This window comes from Nyctibius grandis, chromosome 3, assembly GCF_013368605.1.
Source record: "Nyctibius grandis isolate bNycGra1 chromosome 3, bNycGra1.pri, whole genome shotgun sequence".
Classification (NCBI taxonomy): Eukaryota; Metazoa; Chordata; class Aves; order Nyctibiiformes; family Nyctibiidae; genus Nyctibius; species Nyctibius grandis.
Window position 1 is genome coordinate 3892491 of NC_090660.1, and position 14629 is coordinate 3907119.

Sequence of the window (14629 nt, forward strand, 5' to 3'; positions counted from 1 at the left end):
CCTTAAGGATGTTCAATATTTGTGAGAGACAGGTTTAAAAACCAAATGGAAAACACATTGACCCTCCTTTTCCCCTGCTTAGACTGATGAAGGAGAGAGAAATGCCTTGCCAAAGGCAAGGGCATGACAAAAAGCAAAGGAACTTCCTGACTCCTAAACTCTTCCCTTATTCATACTATGCCTTGTTGTCCCCCCCACCACACACACACAAACTACCCAGGATTCTAAATGCTGTCTGTATATTCATATTTAATTCCAAGTTCATCACTATCTTTAAAACAAATCCTCTTCCTGAACATGCCCCAACAACTCATATTCTCACCAGTCTTTTTTAGGGCAGGAAGTCTACCTGCTTTACAAATGGAAGAGAACTGAGAGTGACACCTATGTCCTTTGGGAGACGACCAGAATCTGTGAGAAAAATTCAAACATCTCTTTTCAGATCCATATATTTAAAGACAGAATTGTAAAATGTGGCTTATTCTAAATGACCCTTTTATCCCCTTCACTAGCTTTACTGTATACATTGAGAAGAGTTCTGTCCTGCTGGAAAAAATCTCATTTTCAATTTGTCAATCAGCTCATAATTTGGAAAGATTCAAGAGAACTACAAATTAATGAACTTAATCCTGTAAGAGCCACGAAACGCATACTGTGTATTAAAAACAAACAGCAGTGAAGCAGCTCACATATACTTGTCATGGATTTCTAGACTTCTTTAGTCCTCAGTCACCCTCCTAAACACAAAATCCCAACTGATGATCTAAGAATTTGCTGAACGGTACTTTTTTCAAGCAAAAACAAAGTATCTGCAAAGCTCATTTATCTTACATCAATTTGATTCCATCATTTCTTGAATGGTTATATAAAGAGGGTATCAGAAATAATCCCTTAATAATCATCCTGAAAGTTGTAGGTCATGACTTGAGGTCCTGCTGCACCATATCAAGAACACACAAGTGCTAGGAAAAGCATTATATTCAGAAAGTGTTACACAGCTTACCATGCCAGGAGGGATTCCTGTTTGTGAGCTCTAATTTATCATGGAAGCCAGGACTCCTGCCAAGCCCTTCCACATCTGCATCAAGGCTGGTGAAGCCATTTAGTTGATTTCTGTCCCTGATGACAGTGTTAATACGGGTCGGGATAGGTTCAAATGTAGGGTCTAACTCCAAGATCAGCCTGTTCAGTTGTTCAATGGACTGGTCAATATCCAAAGTTGGAGAAGCTGGCAAGTCCCCTGTGTTTCGTCCTAGATCCAAGCCATTTGTGTCCCTCTGAGGTACTGGCCTTGACTTAAAACTCTCAGCACTGGCATGTTCTGCAGCTTCAGCAGCACCTGACACACTTCCTAGACCCCTCTGCACAGCATCTCTGCTGCTGGAGCCACGTGTTGGGGTGTCCGGGACTCGGGACTGGCTCTGGACACTGCCCGAATTCTCCAGAGTATTATGAATGCCAACCCTCACTTCATTCTCTGGGGCAAAACCATATTGGTGAGCAGTGACCATCTGCTGTTGGCGTACCCAGGTCTGAGTAGAGTAGTTACTTGGGCCATAGGCTTGAGGCTGGGGTGAGACAGAAGGATTCCGCTGCAATTGCTGACTTGACTTTGGCTCAGTGCTTCCAAATGATCTCTCGTAGAGGGTATCCACACCAATTCCCAGGTCTGGGGCAAAAGCATTGTGATGCTCTTCCCCAGTGTTACTTCCAAAGCCATCTGAAAGAAGCGAGTTCTGACTGCTCTTGTGGCAACTAAAGTTCCCTAGGTGGGTGGAGTGCTGCCCTTCTGAGGAAGACAGAGTCCCAATGCTGTCCACGCTGTGAAGGTCATGATTAGGCATTTCATCATCCAGAATATCAGTCTCCCTGTCCTTCAGTTTGGTGTCTCCATTCACGTGAACTTGAGCTGGCACTATGTGGCGAGTGCCACTGTACTTGCTTTGAGCATCGGTCATATCCTTGGTGGTGTTGACAGAATCCTTCAGACCAAAGCCACTAAGTAGCTGGTCCAGTTCTGCCTTCTCTTGTGGGCTCAGACCCCGTTTGACTCCTGGCACGAGGCGCTCCTCGGTCTTGTCTGTCCTGATGGAAGCTGTTGAGTGTCCTGAATCACTGCTGACAGACAGGGTGTGATCACTGTGATCAGGACTGCCAGTCCCAGGAACACCCTGAGCAACACCAGGGATGCTGCTGTCTGAAGAGCTCTTCTTTCTCACTTTCGCATACAGACTGCCATCAATGGGACCTTGGGTATGCAGCACTGTGCAAGGGATAAGTAACAAGGAAAGGGAGAGAAAAGGACAAGGCATTATATAAGGGCTTTGACTGGTGTCGTATCACATGACAGAAGTACTGCTACTACCAGTGGCATTGTTTCTGCAAAACAAAATTGGCTGTACAAATACAGCACCAACAAATGGTGTTCTTCTCTTTCATTCTACATTTCAATTTACAAGTTTTCTTGATGGAGATATAACATGCCATTCATAGCTCAAGATCAGTCACAGTTCTCTCTTTTGATGCTGTTTTGAATGCATGTTTATAGCTCCACAAACCCTTCATACTAATTTGAAGAATTACACTATCACAGTGCTAGAAATTTGAGAGGCATCTACCACACGTTCCATTCAGAGCAAGAATGGTAGGAAACTACCAGCACTACTTGCCTTGAACATGTATCATGCAATTACCAGTTCATCCATTACTACTTGATGGTCTAACTACACTACAAAGAATCATTTACTCCTTTTCTTAGTGGTGCAAGGAAAAAACAGGCTTTCAATCAGAGCATCAGTCCTTGGAATATATAGAAAGCCTCTTCACAAAGGCATGCACAAGGAAATGTTAAGACTACAAAATTTCTATATGTGTGGAGGATCTGGTATGCATTTCATGTGTCGGTTTTAATGAGCAAGGCCATAATCCCTTAAAAATCAGAATATAACTCCTTCCTCATCAATGATGGGAAGAACCTAACTTTATTTCTGATCTCTGAGGTACTCACTCAACTAAAGCTTATGAATAACCGTTCATAATAAATATGGGCTAGACCTTTCTGTGTAGAACATCTTCAGAAAATACAACAATTTTGCAGGAAATCCAGCTACAAAGTTTACTAAGGCTGGGTGTTGAGAACAAACTCCTGCTCCCTGTTGCATGAGCACAACTTAGCATGCTTCACTGACACCAGCTATGCACAGAAGAACTGGGTGAGCCAAGTTTTACCTTCTCACAGGGCCAATGAACTCAAGCGGAGGGGTTCACTGAAGTGACTATATTGCTTTTGATCCCAGAACTGTTACTGGCATCCATGAACCCTGCTGCTTCTTGCTATCTCAAGGCACACAGCCTGTGTTTTTTTAATCTGACATATTGATTTTCTTTCATGCTGCAGCCACCAGCCCATCTTAATTATTTCGTTTCAATCATCAACAAAAAATGAATGCAAAACGTACAGCAGAAAGTCAAGAGAATCACAAGTTAAAGACTAAAATCTCAGCCTTAGAATTGTCTCCTATGTACATACCTCTACATGTTTTATCACATATGTAATATTTCAGATATTATGCTTTACTGCTAATAGGAATCACATAAAATATACACTCAACGACAAGAAATATGAAATACATATAAAATGGGTAATTAAAGTTGTTGAAAAAAAAAATCTCTTTTTGCTTCCAGGAAAAAAAAAACCACAAACTTGAGCAAATTTTTATATACAATCAGGAAGTAAAAAATCCACTTGAGTTTAAAATACTACTGTGAGAATAATCTCTTCCATGTTATTTCACTACTACCAACACTGGCAATGGATAAAACCACAGAACACTGAATACAGCAATTTCCCTCTGGAACATTTTAAAAGCTCAAGAGTTTATTTGAATCCAGCTTATTTTATCCAAACCACTTTTTCCTACCTCTGCCTGTCAGGGCTTTTTAAAGCTCTCCTTGACATTATAGACCAAGGAGAAGAAACGAAGCCGTGGGAGGCACATTCTTATGATCCTCTATTGGACTTGTTTGTCCAGTTACTACACACATCACACATACATTAGACCAGCCTGAGGTAGAGTTGGGCTCTTACCCAGTGCTGAAAATGAACACAATTAATTCTGTTTCTTATGAAAAGCTTTAGGAGGAAATATTTCTCCTGTCCGCCAAGCCAAAGTGAGTGGTTCTACTTTCAAAGGATTTAATGCTCATTTACCAAAACATTTCCATTAAAACTATAAGTTTCTGAATAACTTTTCCTACCCATAGTTTGAGAATTGTTTGATAATAAGAAAATTAGACCGCTACAATTTAAGAACAGGCAGATTTTTGTCAAAGGTAACCAACAGCTTAGTCTACATCTGTGGCAGTTTCAGAATCATGGAGAGCCCGATGCATTTCAACATCAACTCTACCATACATTTTCAAAATATACTTAAAAATGTCATTATGATCATGAAGCTTCCAAACTAGGAAGCTTTTCTAGGCCATACCATTTTAGAAAAAGCATTATTCAGAAACTGTACCCACGATGGCAATGAATTCATCAGTTTATAATGGCAAGAAAAGTGGTCTGGTTGGAAAGAGCCTTCATTATGGGACACACTGCCAAGTTTCCATCAGTTAAAATACTTAAACACTGAAGGTTATATGATAGGTTTAATAGATTTTAGGTAATAATTACAGGACAACTTCTTACTTTTTAAGGACTAAATACTATTACTTGTCTGATGTTGATTTTAAAAACAGCACGTGCAAAAGACCAAAATACTCCTTTTCAGAACAAGTTATCAGGCTGGGGGGGGGAAAAGCAATTCCCTTTGCCATAGAATTTCTCTATGGGCAAACTGTTAGAAATCTGCTGAAGTTTATGATGTGTGAAAATCCCATGATGAATAAGAGCTGCTATGCATGAGGTTGAATGTCTGTGTACAGATATTTAAAAGCAATATTTGTGGAAAAAATACTATATCTCAGGAAAATACAGCCAATTGACAGTTTCTTAACCTCTTTCATGCTGTGATTTCTCATAAGCTCTCACTACTGCTAGGACAATGGAGCACACTTGGCGCTTCATGGAGAATTATTTAATACCGTTACCACAATAAATTGCAAAAATTAAAAAAAAAAACCACAAAGAGTAACTATTAGGTGATTTTTTTTTTCTTTTCTGTGTGCTTAGTTTTGAGTCTAAAACCAAGAAAACAATACAAAACTGCTTTGTGTTGAATATCCTGAGACAAAATAGACTTGAAGAGGTTACAGGTCTGAACTGGAATGCAGTTAAGTAAACACAGGATGAGCACACTTGAACCATTAAGAAATCTTCCTGACTTTTCTGTTCTCCAAAACTAGGCACAGCGCTGTAAATCCTTCAAACACGCTAGTCAGCCATAAATACCTCACACCGGATGAAACATTCCAGCCTGCAGATTTGGTTCGCCATACAGAAATGTTAGGTATAAAATCTGTCAAATTCTCAAGTGCAGCCACGGAATCGGTGGAAAACCTTTGTGCATTTCCCTCCGTTAACCCTCCCTGAACCATCACATCCAAGGACAGCAACAGGAGTGTGGACAAGAAGACCAACAGACTGCCAGTGGACTACTGACCCGAGGGTCTTGCACATCTGACCTCTGTAAGATTCAGAGATAACCCTGCCCAGTACTTCTTCCACTAACACAAGATTATCAGATTTATTCTGCGTGTTGCCCGGAATGCTGAGCAACCACAAACCATTTGGGTGTCTCCCAACTGTGAATTGTACAGCTTCCGTTCGGAAGAAGAGACGTGAGTTCAGCTTACCAGTAGCATCTCTACTTAAAATTATGCCATTTCATTTCGGGGAAAAAAACACCACCAACAACAAAAACAAAAAAAAAACAACAGAAACCCAAAAAACAACTAGAAAATGAAATACAAACAACAAACCCACAGTCACATAAGTGGATTATAAATCTCAAGAACCGTTCATCTCCCCTCTTTATGTTTCCATTTCAAAGAAAGAAACATTTTTTAGAATTTTTTTTTAAACTGTACAGTATCTCTACAAGCGAACTGTGAAATGTGCAAAAATAATTCCTCAATGTATTTTTAATGGCATTAAGAATTAGCTCCATTGGATATATGTACGAAAACAGCTTTCAGCAGAGGATGGGATTTTGGTTGCTTATGATCTTTGCTGTTTACCTACTAAATATGCAAACTAGATTGCTCTGGTGCTTCTTTCCATCGGACTTTGGATTGCATACGACAGCTTTACAATATTTAGGAGTTTGTTGGGGTTTTGTTTTGGTTTTTTTCAAATTCTGAACAATTTTAAGTTTCTTAGAGACTGTTCCTTTTCATACTGCATTTATGTGTCAGTACAAAGCTTGGACTTAAAACTACTTCAGGATTCTGACATATCTTTTAAGTAAATTTAAAAGCATCTTTTTCCAATGAATGTAGAAGTTAAATGGCTGTCTTTTAACTTTCAAATGAACCCATTGCTGGCCAAGACATTAAATTAATTACTACTCAAATCTGAGCTATAGTTTGTAGTGAACACTAAGAAGACATTGTAAAAAGTTCGTTTCTCTGAATAATTAGCGTTAACCGGTAAGCATCAAGGAAGGGTGTAGGAATGTTTTAGACAAGTAGATCAGATGAAAGGAAGAAAAATTTTGCTAGAGGAATTTCTTCCTCCCCTAATCTGTCACGTAGATGAATGAAGGGGAGGTTCAGGTTGGACATTAGGAAGAATTTCTTTTCAGAGAGGGTCATTAGCCATCGGAAGGGGCTGCCCAGGGAGGTGGTGGAGTCACCATCTCTGGATGTGTTTAAGAAAAGCCTGGACATGGCACTTAGTGCCATGGTCTAGTTGCCATGGTGGTGTCAGGGCAACGGTTGGGCTCGATGATCCCAGAGGTCTCTTCCAACCTGGTTGATTCTGTGATTCTGTGAAAATGTCTTTTTTTCAAACAGAGCTTTTCAAAAATACTTAGAAGTATAGTTCTCTACTACACTGAAGAATGGCATCCGTACTCATTAGAAGCCTGACTGATTGAGAGATATTACTGGGAACAAGAAGAGTCTTTCTGGAACTTCTCATAGGGTTTGGCTCAGGATGGCCCAACACAAAATTTGGCAAAAACAGAGGCAACAAACTTAAGAGACTGGAAGGTTCATGGCCAGGAGATGAAAGCTTACACACATGAGGCTGTATATGGAAACATCTCGTTTTTATGGGGAAACTCAGTAAATGTGAAGTTTCAACAACTGAGCTGTCTGGGCTTCCCAATTACTACATGTGCTAGTGAATCACACAGCCCTGTCAGAACTGAACACCATCGCCAAGGGATGATGTCTGCACACTAGCATCTCTCTGAAATATTTCAGCACCATAAAACTGGCAACTAGGTGTTGTGGCATTCAGCATCTCACCCTGTTACCTCAAGACTGCTGATACGTCGAATGCCAGTGGATTAAAAAGCCTGAACAGCTCTGGACATGAGCACCACCTTATTCAGCGTCAGCTTGTGTTCATAACCAAGACAACAAGCCTAGGTATATCACTTATTAAGAACTTCACAATGAAAGAAATTAACAGTTTGAAATATTTTATGCACCCTGCATTATTATCGGATAAATGTAGATTATCTAAATTGGAAGGAAATGCATATACCTGAGTGGAGAACCAAGAACTCAACTTGACTAAACGAGCAAACAATTTACCAGGACTCCCAGTCCTGCACGAACCATTTAAAGTGAGCACCCAGCTATACAAAAAAGGTATTTAAGCTGCACAAGGAAAATGTAATCAGTAAAGCACAGGATCTAGACGTCCTACTTAAGTACCCATATCTGTGAATTTAAAGATGAATACAATATTGTCAGACTCCACAAGAGAACACCTGCAATTGCAGGATAAAATGATTTACTTGTAACTGGACCATTTTGCTCTAGTAGGCAGCTGCCTTTTTGGTAACCTCAAATAGTCACCAGAAAATTATCATTCTGCATTATAAACAGACGAGAAAGAATGAGACGCACAGATAAACAAAAATCCAGCTGCTCCTGAAGAGTCTGGATATCTATACTTGCTGCTCCCAACCATGAAAACAGAACAGATATTGCACATAACAAATTTAAATTATTTTCAAATTTGCACAGTTGTAGGAAAGCATTCTTAATTAAATAAAAAAATCCAAAAATTAATCTATGACAAGCACTTACATGTAATTACCCAGTAATGAATAAAAAAAAATCTGGTGTGTGATGTTGAAGAGCATTAGGAATTCAGTTTTACCTCAGACTCGTGCAAGATTTGTCACTGCATGTCCAGTGGAAAGAATACAACTTAGTTATGGTAAAAAAATCAACTCTACCTAGAATTTTTTCCCTGCTAACTTGGTTTAAAAGGAATATGAAATGCTGCGTGAGGCAAAAATAATAATTTTATTATAAAATATAGTATTTCTGCCAGGGGGGAACTAAACATACAGTATCACACTCTGTTGACAGAGTCAGCATTTATAGAGCACACGTGTACATCAGTGGTTTTACCCAAATGTTATACTGGGCAGCCTGAGATACGTTTCTGAACCAGGGTAACTCAGAGAATACTTAGGTATGACTTATTTTAAATGGAAACAACCACAAGTCTATCTCCAAAGGTTCAATATCACAGCAGAGAACATGCAAATAGTCAATAAAAGATTTAGATTTTTATTTATGTGTGTACATACACATAAAATACAAATGTATACTATTTATATATATATAAGCTCTCTATATTATAAACTATATATATAAACTATATGCATGTAAGATATGTATATATGGTTTATTTGTTCATAAAACCAGGACAAAGGAACGATTCAAATACTATAAACCTTCCAAATACAAGGCTTTGAAGTTGTTGTTCTCATATTACCCAACACCTTCTTTTCACATTCTACTTTTCTCTAAATCATTATTTTGGAATATCTCTGCACTAAGACTTTCAGACTTCACTTTACTCTGGTCCTCATCCACGTTTTCCTTCAAAAAGTGATAACCAACTTAATTGCAAAACTGAAACGATGCATATAGGCAGGGAATATTTTTGACCGAAGAAAATGAGAAAATGGACTCGCAATGGAAAATTTTATTCTGTTTGCCTTGCTAAGTACTGGTACTGCAGAGGCCTTACGCATTCGATACCTCATCTCAATGCACAACTCAATCCCCGCTCTCATTTTTCCTGAGGAAGCAACACTCTGTAAAATGTGGGAGTAACACAGCTGTCAAAAAACAAAGGAAGTTCACAGTGGTGGAGACCTAAGTAATGCTGGAATTTACTTAACCAAACCAAAGGGGCCCACTTTCTTTCAGCGTGACCCCTCTTCCCAGGAGCTGTTCCAACTCCCTGAACTGCCCAGGCTGAAGCCTGACAAAATTCCCATACCGGATCAGAATTACACCGCCCCCCCCGCCAGTATCAGGGACTCTCTTATAAATGAAAGCCTCAGAGCAAAGGGGATGTATGTATTTTTGCTCCCATACCTAATACACAAAGAGCAACTTATAAAAAAATTAGGAGCTGAAATACCAACACATACCAAGTTCAGTGGCTTCCCTCCAAGCCGGTGTTTCCTGGCACTTCCCTCCTTGAAATCCAAACACCCAAAGGCAGGCTTGTGAGTTAAAAAGAGATTTCAGTCTTTCAGCCTTTTGACTTGTCCCCATAACTGCCTCTTGTCCATTCACCACTTGTGAAAGCACACACAAATGCAAGCCAGCTAGGTAAACACACATACCACAAATTCAACAAGAGCCGTTCTGACCCAGTCCACCTGAACAAAAAGAAGGTTGCAAATACACAAACCTTTGCACACTGTACCCTTGTTCATGTTGCAGCAGGAAACATTACAGGAGATCTGGATTATTTTTTTTAACCTCATAGATAAATATTTCTACCTTCAGGCAAACCTGGACAAGTCCAGAGCTGCATTCCTTCAAAGTTAAATCTTTTTATGTGTGCTTGTCTTTTCCTTTCTCCCTCCCTAACAAACACAGGCCCCTCATTCCTTGCAAACTCTTCCCATATAATTCCTATAAAATTCATACAAAAATACACGTGGTTTGTATTTCCAGCTCTTGAACCACAACAAAGCTTCTTACCTCTTCAATAGGCACGATCAGGAACTTTCTGCAATAGTCATTCATTGGCTCATTTAAATCAACTAATATTCTCTAAGAAAAACCCTTCACAAAGGAAACCTGGAGCTAGGGCAAACATCCCAGCTTAAAAAGGCAAGAAATGTCTCTGCTCCTGATGTTTGAGCCACAGCTTCTGTTCCTGTTCCTGGAGGTAAATGGTCTTGCTAAAGAAGCATGAGACTTGTATCAGCCAGAAAAAGCAAATGAAAATGTAAACACGAGGGAGGAGCCTGAAGGGACAATCAGGTTCAATGAAATCTGAACTCCTGGAGCCAAGGAGGAGTGGAAATGTGTTGACTGAAAAGGTAATTCAGTCTACAAGCTATTTCCTTACAGTGGTTATTTTCTCAGTCTGTTTCAATAGCCAAATGAATCTGAGTGAGTTTCAGCTGCCAGATCATTTAGCCACACACTTATGATTGCTTGCTTTTGATGTCTCCTTCCTAAAACAAGCAGCCTTTAGAAAATGTTGTTCTTCCACAATGACAATCAAGTCAGACACTCTCATCCACATCTTTAAGAAGTTGTGTATTATTGGAGTTCTCATGCTAGAAAAGCTTTCTGGAAGCCATGCAGCAATAACGCTTCATTTTACGTAGCAGCTGCTGCTCTCAAGCTCCCAGACCCCAGCAGGCTTTGACTCCCCTGTCTCTGGAATGAATCAGCTCAAACTAGGGGGAGCGAGCCCCTTAGTTCCTCCTTCAATAACAGCTGTATCTCACCACATGGCAGCCCGCAAACTTTTGCTCTAAATGTTATTACAAATGTACACATGCATCACCACCAGACAGCCGTGCCCCTAGACAACATTCATTTTCTATTTCAGGGACTGTCAACACTTCAGTGACTTCTCAGTTGAACAAAGGATAAAAGTGGCTCTTACATCCACAAAATACATCTACCTGCTCACTGCTTATGAAAGAGTCAGAAGCTAAGTTCAAACCTAATTCAGAAAGTACAAACTTTTCTGTTCAACTGTTGCTGTTCTTGCAAACCAGTCAGAGCTCTGATAAAAGACACAAACCACACAACACAAGCTATGTCAGCAGTACTTTTCCAGAACCGGAAAACTGTCTCTCTCCTGTGGGACGATGCAGAATTGCTTGTAAGCTGGAAACTTCCAGCATCTGCCTCGAAGATATGAAAAGAAACAAAAAGGTATATTCAAAACTCTCGATGCAAACTGGTGAATCTCACTTAAGATGCTAATTTAGTTTTGGTCTCACTGCGTTTTGGTTTTCTGTGAGGAAAAAACCCTAACGGTATTCCTTGCTTCAATTACACGCCTGTTCTGCTCCTTCATAAGCCTGCACTGCACGTACATGCTGGTGATCTTGGACCATTAGCACTCAGCCTGCTTGAACGCAGGCTGAGGCTCAATACCAACACCTGCACTAGCTACATCACCAGGAGAAGTCTGGACAAGGTAATAGCAGCTCTGCATAAATTAATTTATCCTATGAATAGTTTACCTGCAACAGATTCATTCAGACAGATCACCATGCTGCTGAAATTTTATTGTTCTAGATAGCCTCTTCTCCCAGGCAACTAGCGATAGGACAAGAGGACACAGCCTCAAGCTTCGCCAGGGGAGGTTCAGGTTGGACATTAGGAAGAATTTCTTTTCAGAAAGGGTTATTAGACATTGGAATGGGCTGCCCAGGGAGGTGGTGGAGTCACCATCTCTGGAGGTGTTTAAGAAAAGACTGGACGTGGCATTTAGTGCCATGGTCTAGTTGACATGGTGGTGTCAGGGCAACGGTTGGACTCGATGATCCCAGAGGTCTCTTCCAACCTGGTTGATTCTGTGATTCTGTGATAGTGATACTCCACACAACCATCACAAGAATGCTTTGGGAATTCAAGCAAGCCCTGTGCAACTACAGGTTAAACCTATCCATGGATGTGTTTAGGAAGTTCTCAGACCGTATCACTGAACTGGTTTTGCTGATGCTTCCTCTACTATCAGCTCCAGGCTTTCAGGGACAAATCACCCTTTGCAGTACTGGGTACTTCTGGTTGCATGCATGTTCCCACATCCGAGGACTGTCGGATTACTGGGTGTGCCAGTCTCGTCCTGTTCAGGTATGGAACTTCCAAATTCTGTAAGCTAGGCTACAATATATACCTCTTCAAAGCTTTTACGCTGACTTTTGGGAGTACAGATGATACCTGATCTGGCACAGAGTGGCAGAGGAGGGTCATGCAAATGAACTGATCACAGTGAACTGATCAAAAGTTTTGGGGAAAAGATATGGATCAGCATTGTGAATCCATATCATAGACCTTTGCATGGCCCAAGCGTGGTGCCTTCTACCATTTGGAGACCTAAAACTGCATTTAGGGCAACACTCAACCTGTGATATAAAAAGCAGGTCCTGATTTGGTAAAATGGTCCAAGGCTGCAAGATCAGTTCCTGGTTCATAAACATTCATTTTACAATCCTTTCATACATTTTTAGAGAGCTTTTAGAGAATTATCATTTGAGGATAACAGAATGAACATAAGGTCCTTAAACCTTGAATCTTTTGAGAAGCAAAGGAGAGGGCATCCAAGACCCTACAGAACCTTTATGCTGTGCAGATGCTAATGTATATTTCCCAGCCATTCAAAAGGATCACATTTGTACTTTAATGATTTTACAGGTACTCTGGGGTAAGAAAAAACTCCTTCGCAAAGCACAGCTTCTAGACCAGAGGCTAGCTGTTGTTCAGACAGCGTGGAACATGTGCAGAGCCAGCCAGCACAGACTCACCCTTAGTATACTACTGTAATATATTGTCCCACTTTTGCCCACCTGGGATCAGAAGAAAATACTTGTGCCATGATCCAAAGTACAAAGAATAGATTGATACATTTATTACCGCAACCTGACATACAGAAGCTAGTATCTATTTTGGCATTTTGATTCTACTTCTGCAAACTTTTCTCAGTCGTTTAAGCACGGACTTAACTTGAAGTAGCTTATGCTTGGACAGCCAGCAAAAGAATAACAAAATGTCATCACACAGAAACGTTGCCACAAGTACAAAACACTAAGCAAAGTTTAAAGGCATTACAAAGTCACTGAACTACATGAAACTCTTTCCTTTCTTTCATTCCAAAACCAAAACCCATCTTCAGGAACACTCCATTAATTTGCAACCGTGTACTCCAAATGTTGAGGTTCAGAATTCATTATTATTCTTCCTTACAGCTGGAGCAGCACACTCACTTATACTATTCTCTTACTAACAGGCTTCCAGCAAAAATTAGTTATGGTTGTTAGAGGTGAAGCAGCAGAAAAACACTGATGACTCTACATGGTTGCTGAAAACTCTACAGGACCACATTAAAAAAAGAAAGGGCTTAAAAGGGCTGTCTAAAAGGTCAACATAATGAATATACTCTTTCTGTTGAGTATAGAACATGTATTACTATCATTAATAAAATTGCTCCATCACTCTATGGTGCTTTCAATAAACTGATCTTCAGGTGCTTCTAGACAAGTCCACATATTGGAAAGGGAAGCTAAGGCACAGATACATTTAGCAGAGCTCTTTGATTTCCTAACTTACTAATTAAACTTAGAGGGTTTTGCACTGGGACTCAAGAGACTTGTGGCTCATTTTCAGGTATTAGAGCAATATAGAAGTAATATACAGTAACTTTATAAGATCATAATTATAGTACCTACCTTTCTCAAAAAGAGTACTTGAAGATGATCAACACATGCTCAATACAAGCACATATTAACATAATAAAGTATGTAGTTTTGGTGGAAAATTTCTAATGTGCCTCTATGACTTCGAAACAAAAGTTCTTCCTACAAAGGATATTTTATGCATATTGACTAAAAGGAAACACAAGGAATAGCTTGACGCCAGAAACATAAGATGAGCTTCAGAAGTTCAGCAAGTCTCTTAAATGGGTAACAGATTAGGAAACATTCTTCCAGGTCTAGAATAAGATAGAGAAACAATATAGAACATGAAGAACCCAGAGATACAGTCTAGCCTGTACTACTTGAGAGACAGCTCAGTGCCCAGGGCCATCTCAGAAACTGCACAGATGAAGGCTTATGCCACAGTGCTTCCATCTGTGCCTGGTAAGAAAAAAAGACCTGTCCTTCCAGCAGGCAACATGTTTATACATTGACAGACTCCAGGAACAGAAAGAACAATATAGAAGAGCTCTGGTAATGCAACCTTTGCTTTCACAGTTGGAGAAACGTCATCCACAATAAGAAGTAGGTCTGGGTTCCGATAAAAAATCCTTCCCTCTGCTTACTGGAAGTTGCCTCCCTCTGTTCAGTCTGGAAGGAGTTTGAACTAGCTGCTCTTCGTCAGCGTTCAGATACTGTCCATGTTTGAAAGCAGGATCTAGAGGACGTATCATCAACATGCAGGCAGACTTGAAGTCTGCCCCATCCCTCAATTTCCCCTTATTGCTCAGCAGCCTGACCCAAAG

General features: G+C 40.1%; 1 protein-coding gene across 6 annotated transcripts in view; it reads right to left on the bottom strand.

Moving 5' to 3' along the window:
* Nucleotides 1-14629, bottom strand: part of TNS3 (tensin 3) — a 256330-nt gene that overhangs the window by 77044 nt on the left and 164657 nt on the right. For 5 of the 6 annotated variants that reach the window (XM_068395995.1, XM_068395996.1, XM_068395994.1 and 2 more), the window contains one exon: nt 1004-2263. The exons of the other annotated variant lie outside the window; for it this stretch is intronic. In XM_068395995.1, the coding sequence (XP_068252096.1) occupies nt 1004-2263 (1260 nt within the window). The remainder of the gene's footprint in view (nt 1-1003; nt 2264-14629) is intronic. 6 annotated transcript variants of the gene reach the window in all.